Source organism: Dipodomys spectabilis, unplaced genomic scaffold (genome assembly GCF_019054845.1).
Source record: "Dipodomys spectabilis isolate Male_0828 unplaced genomic scaffold, ASM1905484v1 ptg000018l, whole genome shotgun sequence".
Lineage (NCBI taxonomy): Eukaryota > Metazoa > Chordata > Mammalia > Rodentia > Heteromyidae > Dipodomys > Dipodomys spectabilis.
In genome coordinates this window covers 10,711,564-10,736,584 of record NW_024870695.1, presented here as the reverse complement: position 1 = coordinate 10,736,584, position 25,021 = coordinate 10,711,564, and the positions used below count along the sequence as shown (strand labels likewise).

General features: G+C 41.0%; 1 protein-coding gene across 3 annotated transcripts in view; it reads left to right on the top strand.

Moving 5' to 3' along the window:
- Nucleotides 1-25,021, top strand: part of Atp6v0a1 (ATPase H+ transporting V0 subunit a1) — a 64,487-nt gene that overhangs the window by 14,927 nt on the left and 24,539 nt on the right. For 2 of the 3 annotated variants that reach the window (XM_042671854.1, XM_042671863.1), the window contains exons 4-14: nt 1,673-1,770; nt 2,996-3,124; nt 9,878-9,981; nt 11,220-11,346; nt 13,570-13,652; nt 15,242-15,335; nt 18,390-18,602; nt 20,903-21,053; nt 23,452-23,591; nt 24,067-24,224; nt 24,653-24,743. In XM_042671854.1, coding sequence (XP_042527788.1) covers nt 1,673-1,770; nt 2,996-3,124; nt 9,878-9,981; nt 11,220-11,346; nt 13,570-13,652; nt 15,242-15,335; nt 18,390-18,602; nt 20,903-21,053; nt 23,452-23,591; nt 24,067-24,224; nt 24,653-24,743 — 1,388 coding nt within the window. The remainder of the gene's footprint in view (nt 1-1,672; nt 1,771-2,995; nt 3,125-9,877; nt 9,982-11,219; nt 11,347-13,569; nt 13,653-15,241; nt 15,336-18,389; nt 18,603-20,902; nt 21,054-23,451; nt 23,592-24,066; nt 24,225-24,652; nt 24,744-25,021) is intronic. The other variant, XM_042671871.1, reaches the window with a different exon arrangement.

Genomic DNA, 25,021 nt, shown 5'->3' with positions numbered 1-25,021 from the left:
CAGCCTCCTCTGTAGCTAGGATTACAGCCATGAGCCACCAGCACCCAGCTAGACATTAGTACTTTTAGTAAAGGAAGGAAATATTACAGGAGAGAAAAAGAGACATTAAGATGATCAATATATACAAATAGATTTTGTGGGGTTTAGGCTAGAAACCTTGTTCAAACAACAGGGCAGGTGGAAAGTACTGCCGTTATTTTTTTCTTTTTTCCTTTTTTTTTTGGGTGGGGGGTGTCCGGTTGTGGGGCCTGAACTCTGGGCCTTGGTGCTGTCCCTCAGCTCTTCAGCTCAAGGCTAGCACTCTACCACTTGAGCCTCAGCGCCACTTCTGGTGTTTTTTTTTTCTGCTTATGTGGTGCTGAGGAATCGAACCCAGGGCCTCATGCATGCAAGGCAAGCACTCTACCACTGAGTCACCTTCCCAGCCCTGCAGTTATTTTTTTCATGAGATTTAATAGCATTATAGAATGCTGAGAGAAGAAAGCAGAGGACTGTCAATTTCAGATGTCAGCAGAGCCACCTTTTAATGTAGGCTAAAGAATGAGTAAATGCCTTATTTCATTCATTCTCTTTAAGTTTCCTTCAAGATGAGTGCTAACCATTTAATGACCAAAGTGCCTAAAGATCAGAGAGTTTTAGTGACTTGTCCAGGAACATAAGTAGTCATGATAAAATTAGTATTTCATGTTGCCCAAGTAATTGTAACCCCTCTGTACAGTATTTTCACAATTAAAAAAAAGTTAAAAAAAAATTAGTATTTCAAACCATGTTTTTCTGTTTGTATCCAAACCTACTATCTTACCACTGTACCAAGCCTCTTAAAGTTGGATGATAGGTGGCTCTGAAACACTTTTCTCTTTTGGTATTTTGATCCTTTTGCAATATTTTTAAAATGTGTTTGCTTATTTAAACTTTTACACTTAAAACTTACCTGAGAGCTTGGTAGAGTGCTTGCCTAGCATGTAGTAAGGTCCTGAATTCACCCTAGCACCACAAAACCAAACTAAAAACAAACCCCCCAAACCGAACAAAAAACCTGATTGTTTTCAAATGTAATACATCCTTTTGGCTAAGAGTTGTTTTACTACTGTGTGGTGTCATGTTCATTTATATTATATATATTTTTTAACTGTGTTTGGCCATAATAATATTTACAAACTGAACCGTCATACTTGGGGAACATATTTTGGGGAGCATTTATATTGAGCATTTATATTTATATTGAAAGGAGTAAAGAGAGAAGGAAGGAAGATGTGGGTTCTGGGTTTACTATCCTCTTTAGAATAGCTTTAGAGAGTGTGGGGTATAAGAAAGGATATGGTAGAGCTGGGAAGGTGGCTCAGTGGTAAAGTGCTTGCCTTGTATGCATGAGGCCCTGGGTTCGATTCCTTAGCACCACACAAGCAGAAAAAGCCGGAAGTGGCACTGTGGCTCAAGTGGTAAAGCACTAGCCTTGAGCTGAAGAGCTGAGGGACAGTGCCCGCCCAAGCCCAGAGTTCAGGCCCCATGACCAACATTTAAAAAAAAAAAAAAAGGATATGGTGGAAATATGAAATGTCTTTCTTAGGCTGAAATACTTTGTAGCCAGGTTTTAAATCTTATTTTTCCTCTAATAGTTGCAGTTCTAGGCTTGTATAGTTAGATGTGACTGTTTTGACTCTTATCATTTTAGGATTTGTTGAAAAAGAGATAAGGAAAGCTAACATTCCCATTATGGACACTGGTGAAAACCCAGAGGTACCCTTCCCTCGGGACATGATTGATTTAGAGGTAAATAATTCTGAGAAAACAAAATATGTTTTTTTTTCTGATTAAGTATGGAAATTACTTTCTGAGTAGGTAGTGAGTAGAGTAATTCTTGCCAACCTTATGAACATAGTGGATTGACTATAAGTAAATTCCCTTTTTTATGTTTCAGACAGTATCTCAATATCTCACTATCTCATATCTCATATGCTACTAAATAAATGTTTACTGATTTATTGAACCCTTATTGGATTAATGTCAAATTATCTAGTTGTCTATTAATCATAGAGTAAATGAATAGTCCCTGGGCTTTTTGATAATATTTGTCCTCTTGAAATGGGCACCAGAGGGGCTGGGAATGTGGCTTAGTGATAGAATGCTGGCCTAGCATGCATGAAGCCCTGGGTTCGATTTCTTAGTACACATAAAAAGAAAAAGCCAGCAATGGGGCTGTGGCGCAAGTGGTAGAGTGTTAGCCTTGAGCAAAAGAAGCTCAGGGAAGTGCCCAGGCCCTGAGTTCTTCAAGCCTTGGGACTGGCAAACAAAAAACAAAAACGAAAAAAAGAAGAATGGCAGCTGGGCACATGGTTCATGCCTGTAATCCTAGCTACTCAAGAGGCTGAGATCTGATGATCGTGGTTCAAAGCCAGCCTGGGCAGGAAAAGTTTATGAGACTCCTATCTCCAATAAACCACCAGAAAACTGGAAGTGCCGCTGTGGCTCAAGTGGTAGAGCACTCGCCTTGAGCTGAAGAGCTAAGGGACAGTGCTCAGGCCCAGAATTCAAGCCCATGACCAAAAGAAAAAAAAAAGAATGAGTACCAGAGGCTTATGCTTGTAATCCTAGTTACTCAAGAGGCTGAGATCTCAGTATCAGGGGTTGAAGCAAGCTGGGGCAGCAAAGTCCATGAGACTCTTATCTCTAATTAAGTACCAAAAAGCTGGAAGTGTAGTTGGCTCAAGTGGTAGAGCACCAGCATTGATGCAGTGCGGGGAGGGAAGCTCAAGAATAGCACCCAGTCCCTGAGTTCAGCAACCTCTAGAGTTAAACAAAAAACAAAGAAATTTACAGAGTGTACAATAAAATCTATAGACAATGATTATGTTAAGCAGAAAAATTACATAAAGAAACTTGGTCCAGCAAAATCAGAAGTATTTTCTGGGTAGGTATATCTTTGACAGGCTAAATTCATTGAATTCAGAATAAGCATATTGAGCTTAGCTTGATTTAACTTTTTTTCCCCCTCTAGGCCAATTTTGAGAAGATTGAAAATGAACTGAAGGAAATCAATACAAACCAGGAAGCTCTGAAGAGAAACTTCCTGGAACTGACTGAATTAAAATTTATACTTCGCAAAACTCAGCAGTTTTTTGATGAGGTCAGACTATTGTTTCTTATAGTTCTTGAGCAGCTGATAATATACCTGCACACATGGGCCATGATTTGATTCCAATAATTATTTTAATTTGCTAGTTTGGAAGCAATACCATTTTTGCACCTTTTATTTGAAGAAATGTCAGATTGTGTTCCATTCTCATGCAGTACATAGCCAGCCATGGTTCTGTATATTTTCACATCTGCAAATTTTCATCTTAAGATAGGGAAAGAAAGGAACCCTAAAGTCATTGCATAAATGTAGTTAAAATTTTTATATTAGATACAGCTTAATATTATAAGGTAAGTATATTCTTAAGGTTAAAGTGTAAGAAAGTAACATCTGGCTATATGCAAAATAATAACAAATATTTAACCAACAAACCCTTTATTATATTTGCATTTTATCTTTGTGTTCACTTTTAAAGTTTTGGGCACATTTTCAATACTTTTAGAAAACACTGTTACTGATTTTTTTCCAAAAGTTTCTCAATATGTTGTATGGAAATACTGGCAAGCATATTTGGATTTTCCCTAAATATAACTTCATCATTTTACAGGGAAAAATGTTAACAAGTTCCTGGGTTAAATAGGTAAATAAGTTGATAAATGGCAGTTTACTTAAGTGGTCCCCTTAAAAGGACTTAAGAGGCTTACAAAAGGCTGCTTTCTTCCAGTTAAACCTGGAAAGAAATATTATCTTTCAATCTGAAAGCAATTTTTCTCATGGACTAAAATACTGGTAACTCTTTTTGACTGATGTCTTAGTCATGATTAGTAGCATTAGACACTTCAGAGATTGTTCTAATTACTACTATAGTGTATAGTTTATTTTCTTCGCATAACAAAAATACATTGCAGAGCTTTTAAATATAGAGGGCCTATTCTAGTGAGCATTGATTACTACCCTTTAGCTTTATTTTTAATTTCTGTCTCTTGAAAAGAGACCACGTCTCGAAGTTGGTACAGTTCTCTAATCAGCAGCAACACTTCACCTGGGACCTTGTCAGAAATAGAAACTATCAGTCCTACCCTAGGCCTGCTGAGTCATAAACTTTGGGGTCAGGCCCAGTCATCATTTTAACAGGTGAGCATGATAGTTTGAAAACCACTAATCTAGAGGAAATGTGCTGAGACTGTGATACATTCCTCAGCCACTACAGATTTGACTCAAGAGAAGCCACACCAATTAAAAAGATTTGTGGAGGTGAGGGCAGAAGAAAAGCTCATGTGAACTTAATTGCTAGGTCCTCCCAAGAATCAGACTAGTTATGTATCAGTAGAGGTTTGGTGGAAAATTCAGCTTGCTCACTGAGTTGAGAATTTGAGACTGGTGATAATGTTCTAAAGTCATCACATAAGAGGGTGTGGACAATGTGATTAACTCTTTCCAAGTGTTTTAGGTCTTTTGCAACAGACATATTTGTTCATTAGAACAAACTACAGGCATTCACCACCATATCTAGCCACCCCTCCTTTTTGTGTGTGTGTCAGTCCTGGGGCACTGCCCCTGAGCTCTTCTGCCCAAGACTAGACCTCTACCACTTGAGCTACAGCTCCACTTCCAATTTTTTTTTGTACTTAATTGGAGATGAGTGTCATGGACTTTCCAGTCTGGGCTGGCTTTGAACTACAATCCTCAGATCTTAGCCTCCTGAGTAACTAGGATTATAGGTGTGAGCCACCAATGCCTGGTTAGCTTTTCCCCTTTGATGTTCCCTTTAGTTTACTGCTGAAATGTTGCTGTGATATCTTTCATCTCCTGTAATCCCAGAATTGGGAGGACTGAATTAGGAAGATCTTGAGTTCAAGGCCAGCTAGGACTAAATTAGCAAGACTTCGTTTTAAAAAAGAAAGGAAAGAAGGAATGAAGGAAGGAAGGATTTCAAGATCTCTTTGTTTAAGGAGTAAGTTCCCTATTTTCTGAAAGTCTGAATAAAGAGTAACAAATGGGCTCCCTTAAGGGAAATAATTATTTAAGTAATTAATTTTCTAACCCAGACATGGTAACACACGTATGTAATCCCAGCTTCTTGGGAGGTGGAAATCAGGAGGTATGTGGTGAGAGACCAACTTGAGTAAAAAGATAGCTAGATCCCCATCTAAATAAATGCTAGGTTCTGTGGTTCACATCTATAATCCTAGCTACAGGAGAGTATTGGTAGGAGGCCATAGTTGAAGGCCACCCCAGGCAAAAGTACAAGTCTTGAGCTGAATGCTGGTAGTTTGTGCCTATAATTCTAGTTAGTTAGGTAATTTAGATAAGAGAATTTAGGTTTGAAGCTAGCATAGGCAGAAAAATTTGGGAGACTCTTGTTTTCTATTAACTAGGAAAAAGGTCTGGCTTGAGGCATTGTTCAAATGGTAGAGCACTAGCCATGAGCAAAAAAGCTGAGAGTTGAAAACACTGAGTTTAAGCTCCAATACAGTGAGCTAGCTAGCCAGCTAGCTAGCTAGTTTTAGATAGACAGGGGGAAGTGGCGCTGTAGCTCAAGTGGTAGAGCGCTCGCCTTGAGCTGAAGAGCTGAGGGACAGTGCCCAGGCCCAGAGTTCAAGCCCCACAACTGACAAAAAAAAAAAAAAGAATAGATAGGGTAATCAAGCAAAAAGGGTAAAAATGAAAGGAACCTTTTAGAAAGATGATTCATAATTTTAAAATTATAAATTAAGGATTTTTTTGTGATTACTGTCTAAACATTAAATAGCAAATGTAAACTCCAGATCTTTATGATCTTGCCCTATCCCCTCCCTCCCTGTCTGTGGAAGTACTTTGCCCATGAGGCTTTGGCTGTGAGTGCTGCTCCCAAACCATTTCCATCAGTGTCCTTTAAATCCCTAGCAGCCTCACAGCAGTCCTGACATGTGACAAGAACCACCGAACCACTGCTTCTACTGTCAAGTACACAGTCAGTGCCTTGCCCTTTCTTGCCATAATCGCAAAGCTTTGGCCAGGTGCTTTCCAGAGGTCTTGCCCTGCTGTTGCAGTGATGCTCAGAGTGGTTGTGTCTACATGCAAGTGTATGTTTAAATATCACACAAAGAGCCAGGTGGTACACATCTTTAATCTTAGCCCTCTGGAGAGAGGATGATCTTGAGTTTGAGACCAGCCTTGGGCTGTAGAGCTAGTTCATGATTAGCCTAAATTACATGGTTTGAACCTTGTCTCATCTAACAATGATGATAATGATGATGCAAAAAAAAGTGAGCAAACCTGGGACCCTCAAATGTCAGAAACTTAAGAGTTTCTCATCAGATATTTTAGTGTTTGCAAATGACCTGAAACACTATCAATAGTAAGCCTCTCGTCTTTTTTTAAAAAATAATTTGATGAATGTAATCAATAATTTACAGAAATTACTTAGCATAAAATGGCTAAATCAGAAAATATTCTTTCCATATTTAGGCATAAGAATTACAATTGGCAAGGTGTGTAGAAAGGAAAAAAGTAAACATGCTGAATATTCTTATGATTAAAGGTGATTAAAAATTCAACTTAGCCATTTCTTATCCAGAGCATTTAAAATGACTTGTTAATGATTATCCTTTTCTCAGTCTTCTTGCTTATGAAGAACTGTAAGAGCTGGAGAGGTTTCTCTGCATCTTTTACCATAAGCACCATAACATATGAGAACGTAAAGAAGACTGGAAAAGTAATGGTTAATGGCATGCAGACCCCTGCCTTCCTTTCCTTCTCAGTTTTTCATCCATCTGCTTTCTTTATTTTTCTTTCTCATCTGCCATCTCCTTTGGGGCTTGGGCAAATACCTCAAGTGGTGAAACATAACTTCTTACTGCAGATGGGAGGTAAAGTGTTTGCTCTTAGCAACTGGTGTAGCTTGGCTGGATGTGCTGTATATACTTAGGCACTACAGAAACAGAACTGAAGTTCTGCTCTCTTACTTCCTGTTAGTCATGGCTTTCAGAATTCTGAATGGGGGAAGGGGTAACCCAGAGAGTATAGCAAGTAACTTAGAGAAACATTGACAATATTTTTATTGTTACTAGAGAACCCAGAGTTTCTATTATTTGTTACAAGTTCAACAATGTGATTTTAGTAATTGCTTCAAAGGTCTTCAGTTGTTCTGGTCATCCTGGTTTCCCACCAAGCACAATTTTGTGTATAAATTTTGACCTTTCCTTGCTAAGACTTAGCATTCTATATACGAAGTAGTGAAAGTAGTAACTAGAATATTGAACTTTCTGCTTACTTCTATTTTTCTGATTATCTGAGAGTGCCAGATAAAGAAGCTTTTGATAGTTCAGAAAGTCTTTAGAGTATTCTAGTTGCTATGTGCTATCTATTGTTTGTCAGAACAAATATGTGTGCATTTGATGATAAGATTTACTTGAAGGAGATTATGTGAACCATATAGTCCAGTAGGAGAGAGTTTTGTCTAGGGCTATCCCAAGAATAAGTTTAAATGTCATCTCATTACTCAAAACGAGTTACTTCCAGTCAGCTAGTTTGAAGTTGAAACAGAAAAAACCCTTTATATTCCCATGTAATTGGTGTTCCCATTATCTCATCTTAAACAATTGCAATCTCATTGCAGTGTTTCTTTACCCTTCTAATATGCCTGTCTTTTGCTTTGCTTTATACTTCACAAAATAATTGCTTTTAGTTTTTTGGCTTTAGACTTACCTGGTTTAAATCAAATTTTCCCTTTCTTTGCTATGCCATTTGTCCTATAACTTTTATCAAAGAAGGTAAGCATGTGGCATGTTTTCATAGCATACTTTGACAGGAGTAGGATCAAACTGAAATTTTTGGATGTAGAAAAATTCTAACATTTTATATTGCTTTTGAATAGGAAGGGTGTTCAGGATTCTTTGTCTTTGGTCAAATAAGTTGTGTGTGAATATTAAAGTTGGGGAAGTCAGGCAATGGAAAAGTTGAAGTTAATTGGACTTTATTTTTCAGAGTAGATTTTCCATTCTGAAGGCAGGACCATTTGGATAGAGAGGCAAGGAGATAATAGACCTCTATGTGGGAAGATCCTTCTCTTTCATTTCATTGTATAAACTGTCATGGTGGAAATCATTTTAAATTTGACCAATTAAGCTATTCCAGTGCCTCTAGATTGTTTGTTTATTGTTTTTTTTCTTCACTTTACTTGATTCTTGAGCTGTGTTCTTAAGAATTCTTCTCTTGTAAAGCCTCTTAACCTTTTTTGGTATTCCTAGAATCCTAATCAGAAAATAAAGCATTAGAAAAACATATTTTCACTTTCTCTCCCCTTTATGGTTGCATCAGAGACGCAGGCTTACCCAACTATTGTGCTTCTTCTCCTTTTGAAGACATACTTTTTTTTTTTTTTTTTGTAGTTAATTTGAGATAAGAGTCTCATGGACTTTTCTGCCTGGGCTTTGTATCCTCAGATCTTAGCCTCCTGAATAGCTAAGATTATAGGTGTGAGCCATTGACGCCCAGTGAAGAAATATTTTTCTAATACCATACTTTGGGGATATTTTGTGCATTTTATATGTGTTCTGAATTTTTTTTTTCTTTGTGGGATTTGGGACTTGAACTCAGGGCCGTGGTGCTGTCCTAGAGCTCTTTGCTCAAGGCTAGGGCCCTACCACTTTGAGCCACAGCTCTACTTCTGGTTTTCTGGGGATTAATTGGAGAGAAGAGTCTCAGGAACTTTCCTGCATGGGTTGGCTTTGAACCTCGATCCTTAGATTTCATCCTTCTGATTAGCTATGATTACAGGCATGAGCCACTAGTGCCCAGATTTTTTGTGTGTGTGTGTGTGCTGGTCCTGGACTTGATCTCAGGTTCTGGGTGCTGTCCATGAGCTTCTTTTGCTTAAGACAAGCTCTTTGCCACTTGAACTACAGCTCCACTTCCACCTTTTTGGTAATTTATTGGCAATAAGAGTCTCATAGACTTTTCTGCTCAGGCTGGCTTCAAATTACAATCCTCAGAACTCAGGTTCCTGAGAAGCTAGGATTAGAAGCATGATGTGTCCAGCCTAAATTTCTTTTTTTTTTGGGGGGTCCGGTCATGGGGCCTGAACTCTGGGCCTGGGCACTGTCCCTCAGCTCTTCAGCTCAAGGCTAGCGCTCTACCACTTGAGCCACAGCGCCACTTCCGGCTTTTTTCTTTTTGCTTATGTGGTGCTGAGGAATCGAACCCAGGGCCTCTGGCATGCAAGGCATGCGCTCTACCACTGAGCCACCTTCCCAGCCCCCAGCCTAAATTTCTTAAAGGCCTGGAGAACCTAGAAATTTAGAGATGCTCCTTCTTTCCTTCTCCAGATCACAGTGTGTTCAAGATAACACAGTGATTTGTTCCTTACCTGGAGAATCTGTGGCGTCCACATTCTCACACAAAGGAAGTTCTAGTTGGTAGCTACCGAGAAATTCGAGTATTAGCAGAGCTGATGCCTACTCACATGCTAAGGTATTTCCTGGTTCATTCAGGGAAACATTGAGGAGAAAAATGGCTTCCACCAAGTTACAGATTTATACATGTCACCATCACTTAATGTTTTTCTTCTATTCCTTATTTCTAAAATCATTTCTCCAGATTCTTTGCTGGAGAAATTATGCTTTCTTTACCTTTGTTTCCTTTGTTTTATTTCCCTGTTCTTTCTGTGGGTATGTTCTTTCAGTGGTTTGTTTGGTGTTTTATTCTTGTTTTGTTTTTTTTGTGTGTTTTTTTCACTTTTTTTCCTGAACCTGTCTCCTGGTTCCTCGTTCCCTGCATGCCACTAACTATTTTCATTAGATATTAATTGATTTGTGAATTCAGGCTGAATTGCATCATCAGCAGATGGCGGATCCAGACCTGTTGGAAGAGTCCTCATCCCTCTTGGAGCCAAGTGAGATGGGAAGAGGCACGCCCTTAAGACTTGGGTAAGTACCACTTCAGCCCATTCATACCCAATAGGATCATATTCTCCTTTGCTGTTCAGAGGAGCAGTGAGGCTGGGCATTGACTTGCTGCCTGGATGTACTTTCTTGTGAGCCTGATGAGAGCTATTTCTCAGTCTCTAGATTCACTTCCTGAGTTGTCTGTCAACTCTCAGCTGGGCCAGCTGAGGTCAGGATAAGACTAACAGGCCTTTGACCTAATAGTCATGTGTAGTGTATAATTTTTGTCCTTCTCTCACTTTTTTTTTGCATGTTAGGTGAGGTAAGCCTGCTCAGAGACACAGATAGCATGTGTTTTCTCTATGTGGAAGCTAGAGCTCAGATATCCTGGGATATGATAAATTATACAGGACTATAGGCACTCACACACTGTAAGACCAAAAGAGGATATTCATAGGGGAGGAACACAAAGGCACAATGCCTATGTGCCTCTGATCATATAAAGTAATATTTATTAAAAAGAACTTCAGGAAATGGAAACGAGATTTTTTTTTCTCTGCTGTTTTGTTTTCTTTTTGTCTTATTTATTCTTTTTTTTTTTTGGGTCCGGGCGTGGGGCCTGAACTCTGGGCCTGGGTGCTGTCCCTCAGCTCTTCAGTTCAAGGCTAGTGCTCTACCACTTGAGCCACAGCGCCACTTCCGGCTTTTTGCTTTTTGCTTATGTAGTGCTGAGGAATCGAACCCAGGGCCTCATGCATGCAAGGCAAGCGCTGTACCACTAGCCACCTTCCCAGCCCCTTATTTATTCATTTATCTGTCTTTAGGAGGATAAGGGGGACACAGAAATGGAGGGACAAAGGGTGAACAAATGCAGCAGTGGTACTCAATGGACACTACATTGAAAGTGAACTATATAACTTGTGGGTGAGAAGGGGAGAGAGCAAGGAAAGGGTGACATTGTTCAAAAAGAAATGTACTCTACTTGACTTACATAACTGTTACCCCTCTCTATATCACCTTTATAATAACAATAAAACATCACAATAAAAAAATCTAGAAGTTGAAAAAATAACAATAAAACAATTAAACAAAAACTTCCCATCCCAGAGTTAGGGATTTAGCTCAGTAGATGAGCACTTGCCCAGCAAGTGCAAGGTGCTGAGTTCAGTCCTCAGCTCTGCAACACACACATACACACACTCACACTCACACGCTCACATACACAATCTTCCTTACCCATGTTGTCAACTAGAGTTCCTGATCTGGCTCTTTTCCCACAGCTTCGTGGCTGGCGTGATTAACCGGGAGCGCATCCCTACTTTTGAACGCATGCTTTGGCGCGTGTGCCGAGGGAATGTGTTCCTGCGACAGGCTGAAATCGAGAACCCCCTGGAGGATCCTGTGACTGTAAGACAAGGAAATTGTGTCCTGTGGACTAGGTCTTATAAAGGGAGTCCAGAGCAGTAGCACAGCATGGCATCACCTGAATCCTCCTCTTCACAGAGGAGCCTTCTGTTTAACCCTGCTTTGATCTGAGAACTTGAGGACTGCTGTTCTTCTTTAACTTAACTACTTTCATGTATTCCGATGTGTACATGTCATATGCATATTTTCAAGCCTTATCTATCTATGGAGGTATTATCTTTATTGGAAATTTTATTTCCAATTACTTTAAACTTTTAACTTTATATATTTCCTGTTACTAATCTGGAGGTCAGAGAAAAATTGCCTTTTATGAAAACTAATTACAGCAAACACCTGGTTCCAAATGTATTAATGTTCATGTGAGAAAAGAGGAGAGATTTCCTAATGGAGAGATTTAATGTTCATAAGCTGATAAAAACTTTATTATCTACTTGTTTACTGGGAAAATCAGAAACTTAGTTTAAGAATAAGTATTGCCAGGTGCTGGTAGTTTATACCTGTAATAATACTCAGGAAGCTGAGATCTAAGAGTTAAGGTTCAAAGCCAGCCTGGCAGCCAAATCTGAGAGAATTTTATCTCCAGTTAACCAGCAAATAGCCAGGAATGGAGGTGTAGATCAAGTGGTAAGGGCCAGCCTTGAGAAAAAAAGCTACAGGACAGTATCCAGGACCTGAGTGCAAGTCCTCAGTACTGGCACAAAAATTAAATAAATAAATAAATATTGTGCAGGATAAGATTATTTTCCCTACTAAGCATTTTGGAAAGTAGGAACAGCCTAGCAGCTTAGTATCTGACAATTCATAACCTACATCTATTGGAACAGGGTAAGTCCTAATTTCAGGGATTATAAGCATAGGTTGAATTTACTGCAAAAATTTCACTTCATTTTTTTTTTTTTTTTTTGCCAGTCCTGGGACTTGGGCCTGGGCACTGTCCCTGAGTTGCTTGGCTCAAGGCTGGCACTCTGCCGCTTGAGCCACAGAACCACTTCCAGCTTTTCTGTTTATGTGGTACTGAGGGATCAAGCCCAGGGCCTCATGCATGCCAGGAAGCACTCTACTCTCAGTCTCACTCACACCTCAGCCCCTGTGTGGGACTTCCTAAGCTTCTAAACAGACATGAGTAGCTTCCTTTCCTTTCTTCTATAATTCTGTCATTTAGGCAACATGAGATTCAAAGCTGATTGGAAAATAAGCCAAAGAAGAACATATTGTAGACTTTCTTCTCTTTGTTGTATCCAAAAACCGAGAAAGATTTTTTTGAAGGTTATCATGTAGATATTCTTTTTTTTTTTTTTTTTTTTTTTGGGTCCGGTCGTGGGGCCTGAACTCTGGGCCTGGGCGCTGTCCCTCAGCTCTTCAGCTCAAGGTAGCATTCTACCACTTGAACCACAGCGCCACTTCCGGCTTTTTTCTTTTTGCTTATGTGGTGCTGAGGAATCGAACCCAGGGCCTCAGGCATGCAAGGCAAGCACTCTACCACTGAGCCAACTTCTCAGCCCCCATGTAGATATCCTTGTAATAAAGCTTAAGAAATGGAGTACAGGGGCTAGGAAGGTGGCTCAGTGGTAGAGCGCTTGCCTTGCATGCCTGAGGCTCTGGGTTTGATTCCTCAGCACCACATAAGTAAAAAGCAAAAAGCCAGAAGTGGCGCTGTGGCTCAAGTGGCAGAGTGCTAGCCTTGAGCTGAAGAGCTGAGGGACAGCGCCCAGGCCCAGAGTTCAGGCTCACGACCAAAAAAAAAGAAAGAAAAAGAAATGGAGTACAGTTGGTCACCATTGACTTAGCTATTCAGGAGGCTAAGATCTGAGGATCATGGTTCAAAGCCAGCCCAAGCAGGAAAGTTTGTGATACTCTTATCTCCAATTAACCAAAAATAAAAAAGCTGGAAATGGAGGTGTGGCTCAACTGATAGAACACTGTCCTTGAGCACAAAAGCTCAGAGACAGCACCCAGGCCCTGTGGTCAAACCCAGGACTGGTGCACGCTCTCTCTCTCTCTCTCTCTCTCTCTCTCTCTCTCTCACACACACACACACACACACACACACACACACACGAAATGGAGTACTGATAGTGGCTAAAGTTAAGGAGGCCATATCCTTAAAGAATTCCTGTTGTTCCTGATCACTCAGAAAGTTAGATGTTGAAGAGATTTTCATCCCCTTCTAGAAGTCTGAACTCTTGTGTTTGTTTCTGGCCCTAGGGTGACTACGTGCACAAGTCTGTGTTTATCATTTTCTTCCAAGGTGATCAGCTGAAAAACAGAGTCAAGAAAATCTGTGAAGGGTAAGAAGCACCTGCTTTTACAAGAGGGCACAGCCTATTGCTTGACTAATGAGGTTTAGGATTCAGAATAGTGAAGTGCATATCCTATTAAGCCAATTTTGACATGGTGAATATATCATTTATTTTGTGTGTACATGTGCCAGTATTAGGGCTTGAATTATGAACTCTTGTCAGCATTCTGTCTCCTTTTTCACTTATGACTGACTGATACTGTACCACTTGAACCACATTTCTTTTCATGTATTGGGTTATTTTTGGTGCTGATGTTGGAATTTTAACTCAGAGCTGTGGTGCTGTTGCTTAGCTTTTTGCTCAAGCCATTCTACCAATAGAGCCACAGCTCTACTTCTCAGCTTTTTGGTGGTTTATTGGAGATAAGACTCTCATGGACTTTCCTGCTGGCTTCAAACTATGATCCTCAGATCTCAGCCTCCTTAGTACTAGGATTACAGGTGTGAGTCACCAGTTATATTTATTGCTTTTTACTGGTAATCGGAATATAAGAATCTCTTGCACTTGTCTGCCTGGGCTGGCTTTGAACCTCAACTCTCAGAATTCAGCCTCCTAAGTAGCCAGGATTGTAGGTGTTCCTAACACTGCTCAGCTTTTGCTCATGTTTTTTGCTCATGGCTAGTGTTATACCATTTGAGCTCCAGTCCAGCTTTTATTGCAGTGGCTAGAGATGGAGTTGCATGGATATTTCTGCCCAGTAGGAGTGAACCACTGGTGCCTGGTAAATATGTTGGTTACAAATGTTAGGTCTATTTTATTGTGTGTGTGTGTTTTTTTTTTGGGGCGGTCGTGGAGCTTGAACTCTGGGCCTGGGCGCTGTCCCTCAGCTCTTCAGCTCAAGGCAAGCTCTCTACCATTTGAGCTACAGCGCCACTTCCTGTTAGGTCTATTTTAAACCATTAGAAAAAGAAATAATCCCAAGTGTTTTGTTTGTTTATTTTAGTGTCATCAAAACCAGTTTTCTTAGTGGGATGCCAATGGCTCAAGCCTGTAATCCTTGCTACTCAGGAGGCTGAGATCTGAGGATCGAGGTTCAAAGGGAAAGTTCTTGAGACTTTTATCTCCAGTGTTTTTACTGGAGAAAACCAGAAAACCGGAAGTGGGGGCGTTGTTGTGGATCATGTGGTAGAGTGCTAGCCCTTGATCTAAAGAGCTGGAGGACAGCTCAGAGGCCCAGAGTTCAATACTCAGGACCAACAGCAACAAAAAAAACACCAGTTTTCTTTGTCTAGGACAGTAGATTTACATATGTGCATTAAGCCATAGCTCTTCTGAAATTCTGCCATATTGACAGAGTTTTTTACATGGATTTTTTTTCCCCTAAAAATTTGCAATAAATTTTCTTACTGTTTTTTAATATCTCAACAATTACATAGCTATGAGAATTTCAAAATAGTTCAAATGTTGTTATTACCCTGTCTGCAAGCCTCTTCCCATAATTAGTGCTGGTTAATGCATTAGCCTTACTTAATCCTGTTTGTGCTGCTAGTAATTTAGAATTCCTTTTCGAGATTGCTTGAATTGAATATGTTAAAAAAAAACTTCACTGTTCCTAAGGTCACACCCATACATTTTAGGTTCCGAGCCTCACTCTATCCCTGCCCTGAGACACCACAAGAAAGGAAAGAGATGGCTTCTGGAGTCAATACCAGGATTGATGATCTCCAAATGGTACACCAAAGGCCAGAGGGAATTTTGTTTTTGTGAACTACTATAGTAGAGGTCTTTTGTCTTTCCTAATTCACTGAGTTTGTTAGGCACCTGCAGAAGTTGAGGATACATTAAGAAATGAAGAGAGGAAGAGAGGAGAGAGGAGGGAAGAGAGAGGAAGGAAGGGGGAAAAAAATGGGATAGGAAGGGGGATTGTACCCATGTATAAGTCTGCCTGGGAGCTGAGCATGTCTCAAGGAATGACTGTTAATAATAGTGTTAGTTGAGGCTGGGAATGTGGCCTAGTGATAGAGTGCTTGTCTAGCATGCATAAAGCCTTGGGTTTGATTCTTGAGTACCACATAAACAGAAATAGCTGGAAGTGGCACTGTGGCTCTAGTGGTAGAGTGCTAGCTTTGAGCAAAAGAAGCTCAGAGACAGCACCCAGACCCCGAGTTCAAGCCCCAGGATTGGCAAATATATATATATATATATATATATATATATATATATATATATATATATATATATATATTTATTTATTTATTTATTTATTATTATTATTTTTATTTTTATTTTTTTTTGGGTCCAGTCATGGGGTCTGAACTCTGGGCCTGGGCACTGTCCCTCAGCTCTTCAGCTCAAGGCTAGCGCTTTACCACTTGAGCCACAGCACCACTTCTGGCTTTTTTCTTTTTGCTTATGTGGTGCTGAGGAATTGAACCCAGGGCCTCAGGCATGCAAGGCAAGCGCTCTACCACTGAGCCACCTTCCCAGCCCTATTATTATTATTATTATCCTCAATGCAGGAATGCTATAGGCATCAGGATTTAAATCCTCTCTAGTTTATGAGTCTGGGATTACGTGTGTGTGTGTGTGTGTGTGTGTGTGTGTGTGTGTGTGTGTGTTGGTATTGGGCTTGAACTCAGGGCCTAGGCACTGTGTGTGTGTGTGTGTGTGTGTGTGTGTGTGTGTGTGTGTGTGTTGGTATTGGGCTTGAACTCAGGGCCTAGGCACTGCCCCGTAGCTTTGTTAGCTCCAAGGCTGGCAGGCACTCTGCCATTTGAGCCAACTCCATTTTGGGCCTTTTGGTAGTTAATTGGAGTAAGAGTTCTTCTATGCATGAACCACTGATACCCAGTAAGTCCAATATTTTTTTATAACAAAAAGAGGGATGGGCTGGTGTCATGGCTCAGTGGTAGAACACCTGCCTAGCAAGTTCAAAGCCCTGAGTTCAAAACTCAGTACTGGTAGTGGAGGTGGGCAGCAGGGATGAGTATGTTTAGCTAAGAAAAAAAGAATACAAAAGTCAGTCTTACCCTTATGCACATACTCTTCTCCCAGGGCAGCTTCTGTTATAGCATGGTGTGTTTCTGGTCACATTTTTTTGTTTGTTTTTTGTTTTCTAGTCCTGGGCTTGAACTCAGGGCCTAGGAACTGTCCCTAAACTTCTTTAGCTCAAGGCTACCACTATTTGAGCCACAGTGCCACTTCCGGCTTTTTCTGTTTATGTGGTACTGAGGAATTGAACCCAGGACTTCATGCATGCTAGGCAAGCACTCTACCACTAAGCCATATTCCCAGACCATCTGGTCACCTTTTTATCTTTTCTTTTTTGGTGCTGGTCCTGGGGTTCGAACTCAGGGCTTGGGTTCTATCCTTGAGCTTTTGTGCTCAAGGCTGGTGCTCCACTTTTGGCTTTTTGGTGGTTAATTGGAGATAAGAGTCTCACACACTTTCCTGCCCTGACTGGCTTTGAACCGTGATCCTCGGGTCTCAGCCTCCTAAGTAGCTAAGATTATATGCATGAGCCACAGGCACCCAGCCATATTGTTATTGTAACTACACAGTCCAGGCAAAGAGCATTGGTATAATTCTAAAATCCATTGAGACTGAATTAGATTTTGACCAAGTCTCTGTGTATTATGCACATTATGGACATCAAAGATTTTTTTTTTTGGTTGTTATTGTTTTGTTTTTGTGGCTTCTGCTATTCAGGAAGCTGATTCAGGAGGATTGCAATTCAAAGCCAGTTTGGGCAGGAAAGCCCATAAGATTCTTATCTCCAGTTAACTATCAAAAAAGTCAGAAGTTGAGCTGTGGCGCAAGTGGTATAGCATTAACCTTGAGCAAAAAAGTTCAGGGATGACTTATATAACTATAACCCCGCTGTACATCAATAACAATAAAATATATGTTGTTGGTGGTGGTGGTTGTGGGGCTTGAACTCAGGGCTTGGGTGCTGTCCCTGAGGCTTTCTGTGCTTAAGGCTAGTGCTCTACCACTTGAGCCACAATGCCACTTCCAGTTTTTGAGTGGTTAATTGGAGATAAGTGCCTCATGGGGACCTTTCTGCCCAGACTGGCTTTGAACCATGATCCTCAGATCTCTGCCTCCTGAACAGGTAGGACTGCAGGCATGAGCCACTGGTTCCCTGCTTAATAAAATAAACTTAAAGAAAAGAAAAAGCACAGGGACACCTGAGTTCAAGCACCAGGATTAGCAGTAAAAACAAAAAACAAAAAAGGCCTACCTAGGGGTAAAGCCTTATCTGTGATGGCAGTTGTATGTGGCAGTCCAAATTCATTTGGAGCTGTGAGTAATCCTCATTGTCATAATGTCTCCCAGATCGCATTCCAGGCATGTCAGGTGATGAGTACTTTACTCTTCCGGTGGTGCTGGCTCACATGCAGGGCATTCTGCTGCTTGCTGTTCTTAAGTGTGGGACTGTCTACTTATAAGCTTGTGGACCTGTGCTACCCACCTCTTCAGGTTCAGGCTTCTATGTGGAAAGTACTGCTCTTTAGCCATCCAAGTGAAAGCTAGGAAACTACATTTGTTGTGCTTTGGGTTGGTGGGTGAATAAATAGAAAGCTAAAAACTGTTTTCTCAGGTGTCTTTTCAGCTGGAAGCTAAATGAAAATGTACATTAGTATAGAACTAATATTTTTTTGTAATTTGACCAAGAATCCAAAAATCCAGCCAGAGAAAGAATAAGGTAGTTCTTTGGTAACTTTTTAAAAAAGGTATGCCTCTTTGTCATTCCTATTCTGAGATATGTTCCTTTCTCCAAAGGTTCTGAATCAAACAGAAGATCACCGCCAGAGGGTTCTGCAGGCAGCTGCTAAGAATATTCGAGTCTGGTTCATCAAGGTGCGGAAGATGAAGGCTATCTACCACACCCTGAACCTATGCAACATAGATGTGACTCAGAAGTGCCTGATTGCAGAAGTCTGGTGTCCTGTCACTGACCTTGACTCCATCCAGTTTGCACTCAGAAGGGGCACGGTGAGTCTCCAAAGCTAACCAGTGAAGCTTACACCAGGAAGAGAGGTTCTGATCAATTCCATTTTATGACATCTTGGCTTTTAGAGTTATTTTTATTTTTTTGATTGGTCATAGGGCTTGAATTCAGGATGTGGGCTCTATCCCTGAGCTTGTTTGCTCAAGGCTAACACTCTACCACTTTGCACCACAGATCCACTTCTGGTTTTCTAGTTGTTAATTGGAGGTAAGAGTCTCATGGCTTTGAACCCTGATCCTCAGATCTCAGCCTTCGAAGCCACCAGTGCCCAGTTTACTTGTAGAGTTTTTAATATTATAATTCTTGTATCCTATAGTTTATATGTAAACAGAATGTCCTACAGTACCAACCAAGTGAAATGATTTGGTCATATGCCCATGATTCTTAGCATGGCTCATAACTGAATATCAGTTTCCTCTTGACTACTTCTGTAGTTCATTAGAGCAATTGCTCTCTAGGCCTGGAAGGATTCAGAGAAATACAAATGTGCCTCAAGTATCAGTTTATTAGGATAGGCTGACACTAAGAGTAGAATGTATGTGGAGAGAGGTATAGCTTTTCTGATGAAACCATCAGAATGAATAAGATATTTATCAGCAGGGGCTGGGAAGGTGGCTCAGTGGTAGAGCGCTTGCCTTGCATGCTCAAGGCCCTGGGTTCGATTCCTCAGCACCACATAAGAAAAAAGCCTGAAGTGGCACTGTGGCTCTAGTGGTAGAGCGCTAGCCTTGAGCTGAAGAGCTGAGGGATAGTGCCCAGGCCCAGAGTTCAGGCCCCACGACCGGACCCAAAAAAAAAAAAAAAAAAGATATTTATCAGCAGTGATGAAAAGAAAACAATATGGACAAAAAGCAGAAGAATGGTACAGTAGTGTGTGGGGGACAAGAACAAGAATTTTAAAGGTTTTGCTGAAAGTAGGAACTAAAACTGCATATGGTTGTTTAGAACCTAATTGTGAATGAATTTTTTTGTGGGGGACTCAATCAGTCATGGGGCTTGAATTCTGGGCCTGGGTGCTGTTCCTGAGCTCTTTTTTGCTCAAGGCTAGTGCTCTACCACTTTGAGACACAGTGCCACTTCAGTTTTCTGGTGGTTAATTGGAGACAAGAGTCTTTAAGACTTTCTTGCGTGGGCTGGCTTTGAACCATGATCCTCAGATCTCAGCCTCCTGAGTAGCTAGGATTACAGGTGTGAGTTGCCAGCACCCAGCTTGATTTTGTGTGTGTGTGTGTGAGGCTTGAACTCAGGATTCACCCTTGCTAATCAGGCACTTGATTTTTTATTTTTTTTTTTTGGTTGGTTGTGGGACCTGAACTCGGCCTGGGTGCTTTCCCTCAGCTTTTCAGCTCAAGGCAAGTGCTCTACCACTTGAGCCTCAGCCCCATTTCCGACTTCTTCTGCTTATGTGGTGCTGAGGAATCGAACCCAGGGCCTCATGCATGCAGGACAAGCACTCTATCACTGAGCCACCTTCCCAGTCTAATCAGGCACTTGAATCATACTTCCAACCAGCAAAGACAGCAAAAGAATGGTTAGTGAACAGAAAAGAACTACTAAAGAATAAAGAGCAGGGGGCTGGGAAGGTGGCTCAGTGGTAGAGTGCTAGCCTTGCATGCCTGAGGCCCTGGGTTCAATTCCTCAGCACCACATAAGCAAAAAGAAGAAAAAGCCGGAAGTGGCGCTGTGGCTCAAGTGGTAGAGCACTAGCCTTGAGCTGAAGAGCTGAGGGACAGCGCCCAGGCCCAGAGTTCAGGCCCCATGTCTGGACCCAAAAAAAAAAAAAGAATAAAGAGCAAGAAGAGGAAGAGTTCCAGTGTCAGCTGTGTATGGGAGAGAAGACAGTCAGTTTGAATGAGCAGCCAGACTGCAGGGATCAAGGCGTGAGGAGCAAGTGGTGAGGAGAAACTGAGCATAAGCTTTGTTTTCTCCGTGAGAGGAGAGTGATGCTTGTGGAAGAAGCAGTTCCATATTTTGAGTTTTGGTTCCACATTTTGCTGGGACTAGAGGTACACACTAGTGTTCTGTCTTAAAGTTTTGTTTTGTTTTGTTTTTTCTGGTAAGGATGTTCTCAGGACTTAATTGAAATTGTATACTTAACTCCAAGTGTCCCCAAAGACTAAACAAGATAACCTTTTGTTGGTTTTATGCAGATAATTTATACAAAAAAAAAACAAAGCACATTTTATGTGTACAGTTTGAATTTTAATACATATATGCATCTGAGTAACCACTGCCACAAGGAGGAGGACAACCTAATCTTGATGTGTTTGCTGATGTTTTTCAGGAACACAGTGGTTCCACTGTACCCTCCATACTGAACAGGATGCAGACAAATCAGACTCCTCCAACCTATAATAAAACCAACAAGTTCACATATGGCTTTCAGAACATAGTAGATGCTTATGGAATTGGGACTTACCGAGAAATAAATCCAGGTAAAAACACTGAACCTTTTTCCTCCTGAAGTTCTCATTTGATTCTTTTAATACCTCACTCTTCTATCCATTGATCAACTAACTTAAAGCTAAAGATGATGTCAAGTCCTCAGTTCACATGTAATTCCTGTGGGACAAGTGTCAATTTGACATGAATAATAAGTTTATCTACTGCTTTAAGAACTCACTGGATTGAATTCTCTGGGTCATGAAGCCTTAGGAACACTTAATTCTCTTTCCTAGCTGGGCACTAGTGGTTCTCAGGAGGCTGAACTCGGAGGATTGTGATTCAAAACCAGCCAAGGCAGTAAAATTCATGAGACTCTTATCTCCAATTAACCACCAGAAAAATAGAAGTGGCGCTGTGGCTCAAGTGGTATAGCACTAGCCTTGAATGAAAAAGCTTAGGAACAGTGTCTAAGGCGGTTCAAGCCTTGCAACCAATCAAAAAAAAAAAACCCAAAAAACAAAAAACACAATTCCTTTTCCTATATTGTTTTTTTGGGGGATGGGGTGGGGAGGTGTTGGTCATGGAATTTGAATTCTGGGCCTGGGCGCTGCCCCTCAGCTCTTCAGCTCAAGGCTAGTGCTCTACCACTTGAGCTACAGTGCCACTTCCAGTTTTCTGGTAGTTTATTGGAGATAAGAGTCTTACGGAAGCCAGGCGCTGGTGGCTCACACCTGTAATCCTAGCTACTCAGGAGGCTGAGATCTGAGGATTGTGGTTCAAAGCCAGCCCGGGCAAGAAAGTCCGTGAGACTCTTATTTCCAATAAACCGCTGGAAAACTGGAAGTGGCGCTGTGGCTTAAGCGGTAGAGTGCTCGTCTTGAGCTGAAGAGCGCAGGGCCAGTGCTCAGGCCCAGAGTTCAAGCCCTACAACCGACAAAAAAGAAATAAATAAATAAAAATAAAAGAGTCTTACGGACTTTTCTGCCCAGGCTGGCTTTGAACTGGCATCCTCAGATCTCAGCCTTTCTAGTAGCTAGGATTACAGGTATGAGCCATTGGTGCCTGGCTTCCTGTATTCTTTTGTATGTATGTGTAACTGTACTGGAACTTGAACTCATGCTCATATTTAGTTTTTGTTTTTTGTTGGTCATGGGTCTTGAACTCTGGGCCTGGACACTGTCCCTGAGCTCTTCATCTCAAGGTCAGCACTCTGCCACTTGAGTCACAGCGCCACTAACGGTTTTCTTGTGGTTGATTGGAGATAAGAGTCTCATGGGACTGGGAAGGTGGCTCAATGGTAGAGCTCTTGCCTTGCATTCATGAGGTTCTGGGTTCAATTCCTCACCACCACATAATCAGAAAAAGCCAGAAGTGGCACTGTGGCTCAAGTGGTAGAGTGCTAGCCTTGAGCCGAAGAGCTGAGGGACAGTGCCCATGCCAAGAGTTCAAGCCCCATGACCAACCAAAAAGACCAAAAAAAAAAAAAGTGTCTCATGGATGTTCCTGCCTGGGCTTGCTTTGAACGACAATCCTCAGATCTCAGCCTCCTGAGTAGTTAGGATTACAGGCGTGAGCAACCAGCACCCAGCTTTCTGTAGTCTTTCTCAGCCATAAAATATCTAGCCTTCTCTAGAAAATCATTTATAGTAATTGTTTTAAGGAAATTTTTTTGGCCAGTCCTGGGGCTTGAACTCTGGGCCTGCATACTGTCTCTGACTCCCTCCCTCCCCCTCATCTCCCTTCCTTCCTTCCTTTCTTCCTTTTGTTCAAGGGGAGCACTCCACCCTTGAGCTACAGTGCCACTTCTGGCTTTTTCTGAGTAGTTTATTGGGGGTAAAAGTCTCACAGATTTTCTTGCCCAGGCTGGCTTTGAACCTCGATCCTCAGATCTGAGCCTCCTGAGTAGCCAGTGGGAGCCACCAGTGCCTGTCTTAAGAAAAATATTCCAAGATATATTTTAGACTTCCTCCTGGCTTCCCTATTCTAAGGTTATATAGAGAAAACAGAGTTATTATTAGCCACTTTTAGTATATTAGGTCTCTCCTCTTTTGAAAATATTAATTGTTGTCAAGAACTAGCATCCATCTTTAGCTGGAGCCGTATTTAGGACCTGCTTTGTCACAATTCTAGGCTTTCCCCATTACTTGGTAGCTTTATTTAGTTCATACATGGCTGTTGCACAGGTGGAGTAAGCTGGTCGTCCCAGAAACTGTGTCAAAAGAGTTAGAAGGGAACTAGAGAGTAAACCATGTTACCTTCATTTCCTGTTAGCTGCTTTGCAAGGGTGCATAGATCCTGCCATGAAAGATTTTTCCTGAGAGTTCATCTGTTTGCCAGCTGAGGAATAAGCTATCCCCATTGATCTTAGAATACAGAGAAAAATGTGGTATTTGGGACATTGTTGTGCTTTTATGTAATTTGTGTTTTTCTTTCTTTGGTTCTTTGTAGCTCCATATACCATCATCACTTTCCCCTTTCTCTTTGCTGTGATGTTTGGAGACTTTGGCCATGGCATTTTGATGACCCTTTTTGCTGTGTGGATGGTGTTAAGGGAGAGCCGGATCCTCTCCCAAAAGAACGAAAATGAGGTAATGTTTGTTACATCTATATTAGATTGAAAAGTTGTTTCTTAAGTATTCATTTATGAAATTAATGATCTAGAAATCCATGAATTTATTATTTGTTTGTTTGGGGTCTGGTAATGGAGCCTGAACTCTGGGGCTGGGTGCTGTCCCTCAGCTCTTCCACTCAAGGCTAGTGCTCTACCACTTGAGCCACAGCGCCACTTCTGGCTTTTTTCTTTTTGCTTATGTGGTGCTGAGGAATCGAACCCAGGGCCTCTGGCATGCAAGGCAAGTGCTCTACCACTGAGCCACCTTCCCAGCCCCCCATGAATTTATTAGAAGGAAATAGAGAAGCTCATTTACCACATGGTAAATTCCTCTTAGCGTTGTAGTTTGGACTTCAGTTCAAGCTTTCTGAATTGGATTGGGTAAAATATTACCCCCCAAAACATCAGCTGAAATAGTACATTTTCCATCACTTCTTTCTTCTGCTTCCCAGATGTTTAGTACTGTGTTCAGTGGTCGATATATCATCCTGTTGATGGGCATATTCTCCATCTACACTGGCCTCATCTACAACGACTGTTTTTCCAAATCTCTTAATATCTTTGGGTCATCTTGGAGTGTACGGCCGATGTTCACTATATATAATTGGACGTAAGTTGCAAAACTAAAAGTCAAAACTAATTCTTTTTATATCCAGCTCTTATTTGTAAGACAGGTGGTAAACTAACCACCCCCTTAGGAAATACTTGGTATTGTCCCTGTTTCAGAAGAATGCAGTGTCACCTCTTAGGTATGCTTTAATCTGAAGTGCTTTGTTACGTATTCAGCAATTATCACAGAATTAGGACGATAAATTAACTGCATTTATTTATCTGTATACTAAGTATAGATTCTCCAAGTTCCCAATTTAGTTGTGTATATTTGGTTAATTTTTCCTTGTGTCTGAATCCTCATCTTTGACTTAGCCCTTCATCTTATTGAAGAGATAGGATAGATGTTTGTAGTTTTTAGGGGGATGGGTTTTTCCACGCCAGTGGCTTCCTCTCTTAATCAGAAGTAAGTGTGACTTTTCACGGTAGGGAGGACACACTTCGGGGAAATCCTGTTCTCCAGTTGAATCCAACTGTCCGTGGAGTTTTTGGTGGACCATACCCATTTGGCATCGATCCGGTAAGAGTACTTCTTTTTCTGTGTGCTATCTCCAAGGTTTTTAATATAGCCCTGAAAAGAGAATTAAAGTGAAGAGTTATTTGGTTTTTAGTTGACATATTTTTTTTTAAACTTGGATGTATTTGTTCAGTTTATCAGACTATAGAAACCTAAGTACCTTGGAGAGCTGTGTGTATGTGTATGTATGTGTGTGTGTATTTTTTCCCACATTGTTTATTTCTGAGATGGCTAGTTATATCAACTGTGGTAAAAATGAATTTCAAGACTTCCAGTTCTGG